Source organism: Grammomys surdaster, unplaced genomic scaffold, assembly GCF_004785775.1.
Source record: "Grammomys surdaster isolate TR1022 unplaced genomic scaffold, NIH_TR_1.0 220, whole genome shotgun sequence".
NCBI classification, from domain to species: domain Eukaryota; kingdom Metazoa; phylum Chordata; class Mammalia; order Rodentia; family Muridae; genus Grammomys; species Grammomys surdaster.
In genome coordinates this window covers 3,267,769-3,279,793 of record NW_021604665.1, presented here as the reverse complement: position 1 = coordinate 3,279,793, position 12,025 = coordinate 3,267,769, and the positions used below count along the sequence as shown (strand labels likewise).

The 12,025-nt window shown below is 42.0% G+C and overlaps 1 protein-coding gene across 7 annotated transcripts in view; it reads left to right on the top strand.

The window, feature by feature from the left end:
- Magi1 (membrane associated guanylate kinase, WW and PDZ domain containing 1) overlaps nucleotides 1-12,025 on the top strand; it is a 609,927-nt gene that overhangs the window by 579,690 nt on the left and 18,212 nt on the right. For 4 of the 7 annotated variants that reach the window (XM_028772987.1, XM_028772990.1, XM_028772988.1 and 1 more), the window contains 5 exons: nucleotides 1,328-1,411; nucleotides 4,372-4,463; nucleotides 5,864-6,056; nucleotides 8,191-8,487; nucleotides 11,553-11,756. In XM_028772987.1, the coding sequence (XP_028628820.1) occupies nucleotides 1,328-1,411; nucleotides 4,372-4,463; nucleotides 5,864-6,056; nucleotides 8,191-8,487; nucleotides 11,553-11,756 (870 nt within the window). The remainder of the gene's footprint in view (nucleotides 1-1,327; nucleotides 1,412-4,371; nucleotides 4,464-5,863; nucleotides 6,057-8,190; nucleotides 8,488-11,552; nucleotides 11,757-12,025) is intronic. The other 3 variants (XM_028772992.1, XM_028772991.1, XM_028772989.1) reach the window with 2 other exon arrangements.

Sequence of the window (12,025 nt, the reverse complement as noted above, 5' to 3'; positions counted from 1 at the left end):
TACCCGCCCCCAGTAATTCTACCACAGATGTTCTTCTTTCCATGGTACCTACTGATGAACCTATATCAATCTTGCCTTTGAATTAATATTTTGTTTAATCTCAAATTTATTTCTCCCATTGCCCTAAATTTTTTGTATTTTGCCTTTTAAGAATATTTTTTTTAAAAAAGAGAAGTATCTGGATGGAGAGAATTCCCTCCCCATTCCATGATAATAAAAGCAAATACTGAAGGAAAATTAAAGTAAGTCATAGTACATTAAATATACATATTATTCCCTTAATGTTGAAATACCTTTTCCTTTTTATTAAACTTCATTGTTAAAGGCAACATAAGTAAAGATAGACACACAGCTGACCACTTTCCTTTACATGGTCTAGGTGTTTGACGAAATTAACATCCTCTCAGTTTGGCCATCTGCCAAAACAGCAGTGTCAAAGTGATTTAATCTGAGTTACAAATGTGTTAATGAATCCCTTTGAAGGATTTCAATGTTAATTAAAGACTTAAAGTCCTTTAAATAAGCCATCTTGCCTGCTTTGTATTTTCTCTACGTAACATGCCAATTGGATGCATGTCTTTAAAAATGACATGATTGGTCTTATTAGAAGATGTTCACACAGTCACCTAGTGCACAGCAGCATTTACTATAAAAGAAACTCCAACACTTAAAAGTAAAGTATTTGCCTGTTTGTAGTATAGCTTGAAAAGAAAGCAGTCAACACTGTCATCTTAACCAGCATTAGAAAGCTGTCCTTCAGGGAGTTGTGCTTACAAGTCTTGACACCAGGAATTTAAGATGATTATAATAATTTCTATCTGTGTGTTCATTCAAAGTTGACAGATTCCGTGATTGCATCTCAAACATAAGAAAGTCTATTCTGGTTTGAACTGCCTAGAATTCACCAGGGCATGCTTCAGCCTAAGAGCAGAGTCTCTCGGATTGATGCTCCCCTAAGTCATCAGTGTTCATGTATAATGGTGGCACTCATATGCTTCCTTTTTCTCAAAAGGCAATGAGAGTTTAGACCGCCTTCTAGTGTTCATGACATGAAGCAAGGTCACTCAAGATGTTTAGAGCCTAATTAAACATAAGGAGCCTACAATGGTAATGACGTCACAGGAAGCCCTCAGTGTTCAATTAGCTTTCTGACAAGTAAAGCACCATGAAAAAAAAAAGTGAAAACTAGAACTAAGCTACAGTTCTTTGAACCCAAACCTTTATTGTGATGCTGAATTGAACATCCCCTATCAGTCACAATGAAGTTAAAATGAACTAAGAAAGAGCACATGTTAAGCTTTACACAATTGTAAAATTGATATTCCAGCTATGTCACCTTCGCCTGCGTCAGGATTGAGCAAGGGGGAAAGAGACAGAGAAATCAATTCCACGAATTTTGGAGAATGTCAGAGTAAGGATCTGCCGAAAATGTTTGCCCCTCCATTGTCATCCATCCTGTCTGATGTTCCCATCTGTCTGGGGAGAAGTCCACAGAAGCGAGGGAAGATAAAAGTACATGAAGGGGTGTTGCTAGGCTTGTATTGGCCGAGCATAAACCAGGCTTCAGATGAGATTAGGGGGTGTCGTGTGTGTTTTCACAGTCTGTACCAGTGGTGACACCAGGGCCTGGTGACCCCACTCTCACTACACTTGAAGGAAAGTCATTCTGCTACTTTAAGTGACCATGACCAATACCAGAAGCAGATTAGCTGCACAGATTGTCCCCTAGGTGAGGATTTAAGATACACACAGCTAGATCAGAGCTATGAGCTCTGTAAGGACTGGCCTCACAAAACACCAGCAGTAATAAAAATATAGTAATTTGGGGGAAATGACCTCACCCTGCTGCTCTCTAAAATACAACCTCTGAAAGTAGAGAGTGAAAACATTTTGGGGAACTAAACTTTAGTACTTTTTATACAAAGAAGTAATATCATAGAAGATAAAGTTTGAATACCATAGTATGTGTCAATATCAATTCTCAAACCAAAGTTATAATTATTTGGGTAAATGGTATTCAGTTGGTGAGAAGAATAACATTGTTAATAGGCTGAAATTAAAGTACCAGAAGGCTTTCTTTGCCACATGTCTGTGTTGGTGTTTGTGTCTGTGTTTCCTTGTTCATTGTTAAGTGTCTTTTTATATTCCAAGTCTCACAAGGCACCTTTCTTTTTCTTTTCTTTTCTTTCTTTCTTTTTTATTTATAAACTTACATTTTCTTGTTGATTCTTGAAAGGAAGCAAACCTTTTTCCCCCCTGTGGACTAACTTAGATGATTGACCTAAGTCTGTTGGGTCTCCTCCTCCGAATACCATGATAGCTGAAACCTCATTGCCACATAAAGCAGAAATGAGCTACATTTTTTTTGTCCCTGTAGGATGGAGAAATGATACTGTGTTATGTGATGCTGAAGGGAAAAAAAAAAGGCCTGGGCTAAAGGCCTCTGCAGAGGTTCTTTTATTGCACACAGAAAGCTCTAGCAGCCAAGTATACTGGCTGAAAATCACCAGTGGTCTTTTGGGGTGCTAGTTTCCTTCCTTGGATAACCCAAAAGACAGAACACTCTCTGAGTTAGCTTGTTATTTCAGTGGGGCAATTAATAGCAAGCATCATTTACTAAGCTACTCACACAGGAATGAGTGAATTATTTATATATATAAAATATGTTCAAGGAAATGATAGTCTCTAATTGTTTCAATAGGGGTCCTGTGATTATAGCTGGGTTTACCTTCCTGGGCATTTTATAAGTTAGCCTCAGCATTTATAATAAAAAGATCTAGGTACACACACCTAGGTAGAGCCCCAGCGTTCAAGTAGCTCAAGAAAGTTATCCAACTGTGAGCAAGTACAGTCTGCCTTGTACTTACCTATTGATCTTCTTCCCCTTGGGTTATCCATTTACTATGCATCTTAGGCTCAAGACAAAGCACAAAGGAACACATCTAAGCTACCACTTTCATCTTTCCTGTCCCATCATACAAAATTGGAGTAGATGTGAATTAAAATCTGCCTGGCCTGGGCAGTGGTGGCACACACCTTTAATCCCAGCACTTGGGAAGCAGAGGCAGGTGGATTTCTGAGTTCGAGGCCAGCCTGGTCTACAGAGTGAGTTCCAGGACAGCCAGGGCTATACAGAGAAACCCTGTCTCAAGAAAAAAAAAAAAAAATCTCAGGCCTGGATACTCCTACAGCCCAAAACACAATTAATGAAACAAATAAGAAAGAATGTGGGGCAGTAATTTAATGCCCCTTCAGGATTCCCTGCAACTAAATTAAAATGTATCCTCTTTAACTAAAAGTTGTATCACTTTATAGACTATAAAACACTTTGTATGTACATTAAATACTCAGTAAGGATGACATGAAAGTAACCACTTTTATTGTCTTAGTGAAGTGACAGTGCAGTTATATAGAATGAGTTCATGTACAACAAGCATTCTCTGGAATTTATTGAGAGCTTCATTTTAAAGCACTAGGTCATTACTGAGTGTTAAACATAAAATAGCAAGTTATTGAATAATGAGTTATTACTTATAATGTTTAAATACTATAGGCAAATTAAGGGAAAGCTATAATTTAGTGATGAGATACAGTTAATTGCTCAGAAGATTCTGTCCTCACTTGACTCTAAGGGATGAAGTCTGACTACTTTGGGATAATAGGACTAAAATCATATTAACCTCTATTTTTACTAGTCCTAGAGTTGTTTAGTTTTGTCATGGTGCCCGGGATCAAACCCAAGGCTTGGGAAAGGATAGGCAAGCAGTATCCCATCAAGCTGCGCATCCCACAGCCCTGTTAAGGAATTTTTTTTTCTCACAAAATTGATCTCATATCAAATTACTGGTGTCTAGTCTTGATTATGTTAGGGGAAAAGAAAATAATTAAAAATTAATTAGAAACTCTTTTTAGCCCAAATCATAATACTTATCCTCTCAGTAAAATAACAACAAATCATTTAAAGGAACATTCCATAGAGCCAACGTCTTCTCCAGAGACACGCTCACTATAGGTGACTTTATTTGTGGATGCTTGCTTTGTAGTGCAACACATAGTGATTTAATTTACTGATCCCTGTTGCAGCGATGCTGCAGGGAGGCTCTTGATGACTATTGGCTTAGCTGTCTGTGATGGTGTGAGCTAAAGTAGGAATTTATCACAGGGTCAGTAGTCCTTTGGAGAACTGCAAAGCTGACTGGCCCTGCTACTTTCTTACTTGTGCCCCTTGTCATCCAGCCATGACCTTTTCTTTAGTTGTCTGTGATGCTTTTATCTGTGCATACACCATCCATCCTGGTCCTCTTTGTACCCATCTTAGACACGTGATCCCTTTTATTTGTGAAATGATATTTCTCCCTTCTTCCTTTGCAGTTCCAGATTACCAGGAACAGGACATCTTCCTCTGGAGAAAAGAGACTGGCTTTGGATTTAGGATTCTGGGTGGAAATGAGCCAGGGGAACCTGTGAGTCTTTTATCTGCTTCCTTCCCCAGTGCTATTTGCTAAGGCTTCAAAGGAAAGTGGCAGCAATGATAGAGCACCATGATAGGAATCCAGCTAGCTGTGGCCCTTGGCTCTTTCATCTTGGGTAGTATGGATCTCATACTGGCTTTTTGTAAAGCTGCATTTGTTGTTTGTCTTAAGGAAGAAGAAAAGTAATGTTTTCTAAAGCTTTTGTGTGTGGTGGGGAGTTTCAGCAGCTGTCCCTGCACACACTAGGAAGAAGGAAAACAAAAGGCAAAGTGAGCACCATCTTAACAAAGCTCTGTGGCATCTGCAGTAGGGAGAGGCTGTGTGTACTTGGGTAGGAAGTATAGGGGTCTGTGTAGTAAATGACTAGAGCACAGAGGGAACTTCCCTAGGCAGCGGTACTGGTTCAGGAAAATGGCACCCTGTCTTTAAATAACAGAAAAAGAACACTGAACAGTGATCTAGAAACATTGAGTCTCCTCCCTGGGCCTCAGTCTCTTAGAGTAAGTTTACTTTAACATCACAATGTCCTTTGCAAGGAAAACAAAAGAAAAGAAGCCTTGATCCCTTTGGAATAAAAGCTATTATTCACTGAGCAGTTACTGTGTGTGCTGTGCTAACACATGTATCCTTTATCCAGGATGTATCCCTTGTTTTTCAAACCAGAATATAAAAGCCCCAGAAATATTAAGTAATTAGCCCAAGGTCACAGAGCTAGCATAAATGGAAGGACTGGCATACCCCAAGTCCTTCATCTTTTTGTTTCTGTCCCTCATAAACTCTAAATGTCGTGTAAAGAAAATGATAACATTATTGTCTATGAGAAGACAGAGCCACACACCAATATTTAAACTCACATTTAGTGAATGGTAAAACTGCAAAACGTTGGATATAAACATTCCTCTGTCTTCTGGTCCTGAAAGATAGAAGAAATGGGAACGTTAGGCCAGACTGCTTCATTTTATACTGTTTAGTGAAATGCCCTACTGCTAAGCAGACAGTACTAGACCCTTTAAGAGAAGAAATATTGATACAATTAGTGGAGCATAATGAAAGTGAGGTTGTTGAACAGACAGGAAATGAGGAAAAGCCTTTTCAAGTAAGAAAATAAAGCAATCGTTTTTTCCAGAGTAGAAGAAAAGTACATGATTGACAGACCACAGATGTATCTATTTCAGAGAGCCTGGTAACAAATAGTTACTCATTCCACCTTTTACAAACTGCTACAGCACCTGGCACAGTGCCTTATACACAGTAGGTGCTCAATAATTGTTTGTGGCCTGCGTGTGGATATGAATGAGTAAACTGAATTATTTCTAGAGATGCACAGGCCATCAGTCTTGATAGTAAAACCAACAGGACAGTGTTTCACCCATCATCTGATTACTCAACAGATTTATATCGGTCACATTGTGCCACTGGGTGCTGCTGACACAGACGGCCGCCTGAGGTCTGGAGATGAACTAATCTGTGTGGATGGGACACCAGTAATTGGGAAATCACACCAGCTCGTGGTCCAGCTTATGCAACAAGCTGCCAAGCAAGGCCATGTCAATCTCACAGTGAGGCGTAAAGTGGTGTTTGCCGGTATGTTTCTCATTCATTCCTCCAGACCGTGCTCTGTCTGCATCTGCCTCCCTTAGCAAGCTTCTATCTTAGCAAATGTTTGCAAATGTGATCAAGCTCAGAATTTCCAGATGGTTTGTTCCTCTCCAGCCCTGCTGTCATTCAGAAGTAGTTTAATATGCTGTTTGCATATGCTCCAGAAAAACATCCAGAAGAATGCTAGTCGACTATACATCCCCTGCCTCTTGCCTCCTCACCTACCAGAACTTAGCCTTCCTCTTCACTGGGTGTTAATCCTCATCCCAAGAGCCCATGAGGACTGTGAGAAAAGGTCAGCTCAGGATTCACAAAACAGAAGCCATGTTTGAACTGCAAAATGAGCTCGTCCTCACCCAGCACCTGGCTGTTGCTTTATTCCTCAAGGCCTTTCTCTGTCCTTCACTGGAAAGCTAAGGAGCTGGCCAGTCCCAGGGCATCCCTGATTTCCTCTGCAATTTTTAAAATACCCTTTCAGGCTCAACTCAAAAAGAACTCTTCACCAAATGCTCTCAGGTTTTAGCACCCCCTTCCTACCATGCCCGTGGCTCAGAGCGTTATTTCTGTATCTGTCTCGCCACCTTAAGAAATCTCTGACATATCTGTTCTTTCCTGAAGCATGTATCTTTACTGTTCATGTTTGCAGTCTCTACTGAAAGCCGGTGCGACAGAATCCAGAAGAAGAAGATTAACTGTTGTGTCGGTTTATTTACTTAAGAATTATGATGTGAAACCCTATGAGTTCTCTGCAGCCTTAATGTCAGTTTAGCAGTTACTTACCGATAAAGTTAGTTGGCCCTAAAAAAATACTAATGTAGCTTACTTTAAGTGGCATATAATTAGTTACAGTATGATGTGTCTAAAGGCAGCCATTGAAAACAGCCCCACTCCACCACAGACTGTGTTCTTAGAACTCATCCCAGGCCACCAAGGTCTTATAGCCTGGCGTTCCATGCAGCCAGTGGCAGTCAGCTAATTTAGTTTGAGTTAGAGGTGAGTTGAAAACTGTGATTTCCCTGGCTTAAATTAAAGTAGTAAGGCAACATAAATTTCACTCTATTGTTTCAGGTTTGTTTTGAAAGACTTAAATCTTTGGGATGTTTAGCACATTAGTTCTTTGCAGACATCATATGAAATGAAATTAGGTAAACAGATAGCAAGCAGAAAGGGGGAGAACCGGAGAGTTGTTCTTCAGTAGTGACGGTTTCACTTGGGGAAGCTGATGATATTCTAGAAATGGATAGCGGTGACATTTACATAACAATGCCACCATACACCTGTACCCCTGAGTTACGGTAACAACTGCCTGTTTGTAACATTTGTGCTTCCCATAATCAAAAACACGTATGAAAGTAAAAGCTTTGTGGATAAAGATAATCCTAGCCACAGCCTACATCAGCGAAAGCTCCTTTTGATACCTGGTTCTGCCCAGGGTGCGGACTATCTAAGAATGTTCTGCCCCATTAGCTGACAAGGCAGCAAGACAAGGAAGGCTGACTGAAGTTGGAACAGAAGCTAATGCTCTGTGTTCAGAGTAGATGTTTACAGCTGGGAGCTGGGAGAACAGTTAAGTGTACCTACCATGGGTCCTCATGAATCCATTCCTGCGAACCTTAAAGGTACAACCCCAAGCAGCTTCCTGCCCAATAAAGGAGTAAACGCTGAGCAAAAAACATGACAGGAGGCAGAGGAGGGTCTGTCTGTGAGTGAGCCTGTGAAGCTAGAACAGTTGCCTTCACTGGTAGAGCTCATACCAGAGCACTTCCTCTCACAATTCCTTCCTATGCAGGAGAAAGTCAGAACTGGATGTTGCTGTAGACTGAATGTGGCATTATGGGTATTATCATTGTACTGTCTACCCTGTAAATACCGTCTACCTCCTAAATAGAGGACTATTTAAGAGTTCTCTCTGGGGGTCAGTGTGTATAGTCTGCCTTCCTGGAGCCTGACTATTAACGTTTCCACAACAAGGCTGCTTTTCATGCCTGTATGGCAGTTCTCTGAGTCAAGGAGCCATCGTTAGCATCTTGATTTGTTTTACAGGTGGGGAAGTTGGAAGTGTGGTGGCTGGGTCCATCTTCTGGGAATCAAATGGTTTAGACACACATCTCTCTTGCAGTCCCCAAAGCAGAGAATGAGGTGCCCTCACCAGCCTCATCACACCACAGCAGCAACCAGCCTGCGTCTCTGACGGAAGAGAAGCGCACACCGCAAGGCAGCCAGAACTCACTGAACACCGTCAGCTCTGGCAGCGGCAGCACCAGTGGCATTGGCAGTGGTGGCGGCGGGGGCAGCGGTGTGGTGAGCACCGCCGTGCTGCAGCCCTATGATGTGGAGATTCGGCGTGGGGAGAACGAGGGTTTCGGGTTTGTCATCGTGTCCTCCGTGAGCAGGCCCGAGGCGGGCACAACCTTTGGTAAGTGCTAGAAAGGACTGGGCCCAGGATGGCTCAGCGGGCCTGGGGTTGGCTCAGCGGCTTAGGATGTTTACTGCCCTCCCCTTACAGAGGATCTGGGCTTGGCTCTTAACAGAAATGCCTTAATGTTTTTTCGCTTCGTATATTAAAGTCTTGATGGAGTTTATTTAGTAGGTTTTGTTGGATCCCTTTCCCCACTGCCCCCTTTTAGCTTTCTTTCTAAATGTGTGGTTATTCACAACTTAAAGCACACAAAAGATTTTTGTCAAAGTTGAATAGCAGCCCCTTGGTAATGTGAAGGATTATACAATTTTTGCCAACGAAAGACTCTAAGAAAGTTCCTAAGTAGAGGATATTAATAATAGCGGCCTCAGAAAGTCATAAGGATTTCTAAAAGCAGCAGATGTATTTAAAAATGCCTAAGAAAAATAGAGATGTAAGAAGTAAAAAAATGCCCTGTGATTCTCCCCCACCTCATCTGGCCTTTCTCTGTCCCCACCTGAAGGCTGCCTGAAGTTTTAAATGAACTTTATTGTTGCTTTAGAATCTGGCTAAACTCTGAGTTGAGTCATTTAATTTGGGGTCTTACTCAGGTCTTAGATTTTACTGAAATATGGATAATGTTTTGTAATCTCCAAATATGAACTCTCTCCTGGATCATTCACAAAGACAAACAGGAAACCAGTTGACTCTCTGAGTCTCCTTCCTGTTGTAATGGGTGTGCACCCTCCTGTCTGACTCAGTCCCTTGTCGTCCCGAGCATACGAGAAGGCAATAGGAAACACAAAGAGTTACGATACAGGCTTCAATTTTCTTTCAAATGGCTCTACCTCATAGGGCCTTGTGGCCAGAGGTCTAGGTCACTCATTGAAGTTAACAAGGGGCTACATCCCTTTAACATTCTGATCCAATAGAACCCCACTCTGTCTCCAGTTAGTCCTGATAAATTGCTTCTTGCTAACGGGGACACTCAGTTTGGTCGGCCCAGGTGTTGCTGCAGTAGCCACGCCCATTACTAACCATGCCTGTCTGAGCTGTGAAGATCAAGTCATCACAGCATGGCCCAACATATCACCCAATGCATGGCCCAACACATGGTCCAATGCATGACCCAACCCATGGCCCAACTCATGACCCAACCCATGGCCCAACTCATGACCCAACGCATGACCTGGCAGCAAGGCACCAGTTTTTATTTTGTTTTATTTTGCTTTGCTTTTAAATTACCCCAAAGACTTTTCTGCTGATTTTAAAAATAACAAGAAACAGGGGAAGGAAATCCCAAGTTGCTTTACCCCCAGATCTCCAGTGTAACCCACGGCACACTGAGCTTTACCGTAGTTCTTGTTTTCAGACTCCAGGAAAAAAAAAAAAGCAGGTATGTTGGGTGACAGGCCCTGTGTCTGATGATGAGTATTGAATGTTCCTGCTCACAGTTGGATCTTTTGATTATTTTCCTTGGGTTCTTACAATCAACAAATTGAACTTTCCCTAACGCCTTGCACGGGACTGCTGAGCTATTCAGAGCCTTTCTTCATGGCTGCCATTTGAGACTCCTGTGCTGGAGGTTGGCCTTGGAGCTAAGCTGTATATACTCAGGACCATGGATTCCATGCGCACACCTTCTGCTGCACCTCCTGCCTACATTCACTGACAGCTCACTTGCTTTTTAAAATTCTTTGAATTTGGCATTCTATGTAGAGACACAGACCAGTCAGTTCCTCCATTCAGATTTGAAGAGTCGAAGTATGTTTTTCAGATAGCTTTCCCTTCAGGGCAGTTATAATGAAAGAGTCTGCATAGTTGACTCTGTTGTCTCCCCTATTAATATTGTCACCATTTCCAAAAGGTGGCCCAACCATGTCGCTGTTTTGATACTTCTGAAAAAACAAATTCTAAAAGTCTGCATAAAAAACACTGGAACTCAGCCGGGCAGTGGTGGCACAGCACTCAGGAGGCAGAGGCGGGCAGATTTCTCTTGAGTTCGAGGCCAGCCAGGTCTACAGAGCTAGTTCCAGGACATTCAGGGTTCAACACTGAAACCCTGTGTCAAAAACAAACAAAACACGCACACATTGGGACTCAATACACAAGCACCTGCTTATACCAGAGCACCCCTCAAAGACAGCTCTCCAAGCAGAGTGGTTCAAGTGTGCAATAAGCCTGCAGATCCCTTCCACCCTGTGTCAAGTCCTGCGTGTGTGCCTGTAAGCCCATGAGTCTATGCAGATGATTAAAGGAAGAGAGCTAGGGAATGACTTGAGGCTAGCTTTGGTTTGCTATCCTCAGCATGAGTAGGTACTAGATTTTCACTATGTCCCTTTAAGGGCACTTGTTTGTGAGGCAGGAAGAGGCTCAGAGCTAATGAACCCATGAGGGCCTCTCTGAGAGCTCCTGACTTGGGCAGAGTGAACATGGATCCCACATGGATCCATAAGTGTCTGTCTTGGTGCTCTCCTGGCTTATCTCTTACAATTATGCCTTTTCTAAAGCTTCCATCAGCGTACATAAGGAGCAAAGGTGTCGGTCCACTTTGTGTTTTCAGATTGAACTTTTAATGCTAGCAGACTCTTAACCTCACCAGAAGCCCAGTGATTATTTTTGTAAATGGAGAAAGAACAAAACATTGGCAGATGCATTAATAACAGTTGGCAAAATGAAGTGGCAGGAAGATAGAATGGGTAAAAGCATCCATCCCATCTCTGGAGTTTATATATACAGCCCCAAAATAAACCAACAGCCTCCAAGTTATTCTGGGGTTTCAAGACTCAAGTTGCCAAATACCCCAGATTCTAATTGTCTTAAGGAGAGAAGCTGGGGCTTTGCCATAATTTTAAAATAAAAAAGACTGGGACCTTGAACTGTAGACTCAGGGCTGTGGCTTTTTAGACACCCTGAGTATTGCCAATGTTTTGAGCATCAGCACAGCGCTACCCTTTAATAACATTTGCTTAATGCTTTGATTAATTAACACTTAACCTTCTCTTTCCCTTTTCAACCCTTTTCTCCTCCCTTCACTATATTCCCACATAACTTTAAAAAAAAATTAAAACTCAATACCAAAGCGGGCAATGCATGTGTGGCTATGCCTCACAAAATAGGTCGGATTATTGAAGGGAGTCCCGCTGACCGCTGCGGCAAGCTGAAAGTAGGAGACCGGATCTTGGCAGTAAATGGATGCTCCATCACCAACAAATCTCATTCTGACATTGTCAACCTAATCAAAGAAGCGGGCAACACAGTGACTCTCCGCATCATCCCCGGGGATGGTAAAGTATACCTACCTCTGTCTCTCTCCCCCCTTCCCTTCTTCCTTCTTATCTTCCCCATTAGTGTTCGTGTATAACAGAACGTTTGATTTTACTGTAGAGGCAGCTTTATCCATCCCTAACTGAACATGCCTATCAGATGGACCAGAGCCACTGTTACTAAACTCCTTCTCACTCTCTGACTTAATTAATCCTCTAGCCCTGCTATCCCACCTTAATGCACATGGAAAAAAAATTCAGAAAATCTCTCCAGCTTTCTCTGATTATTT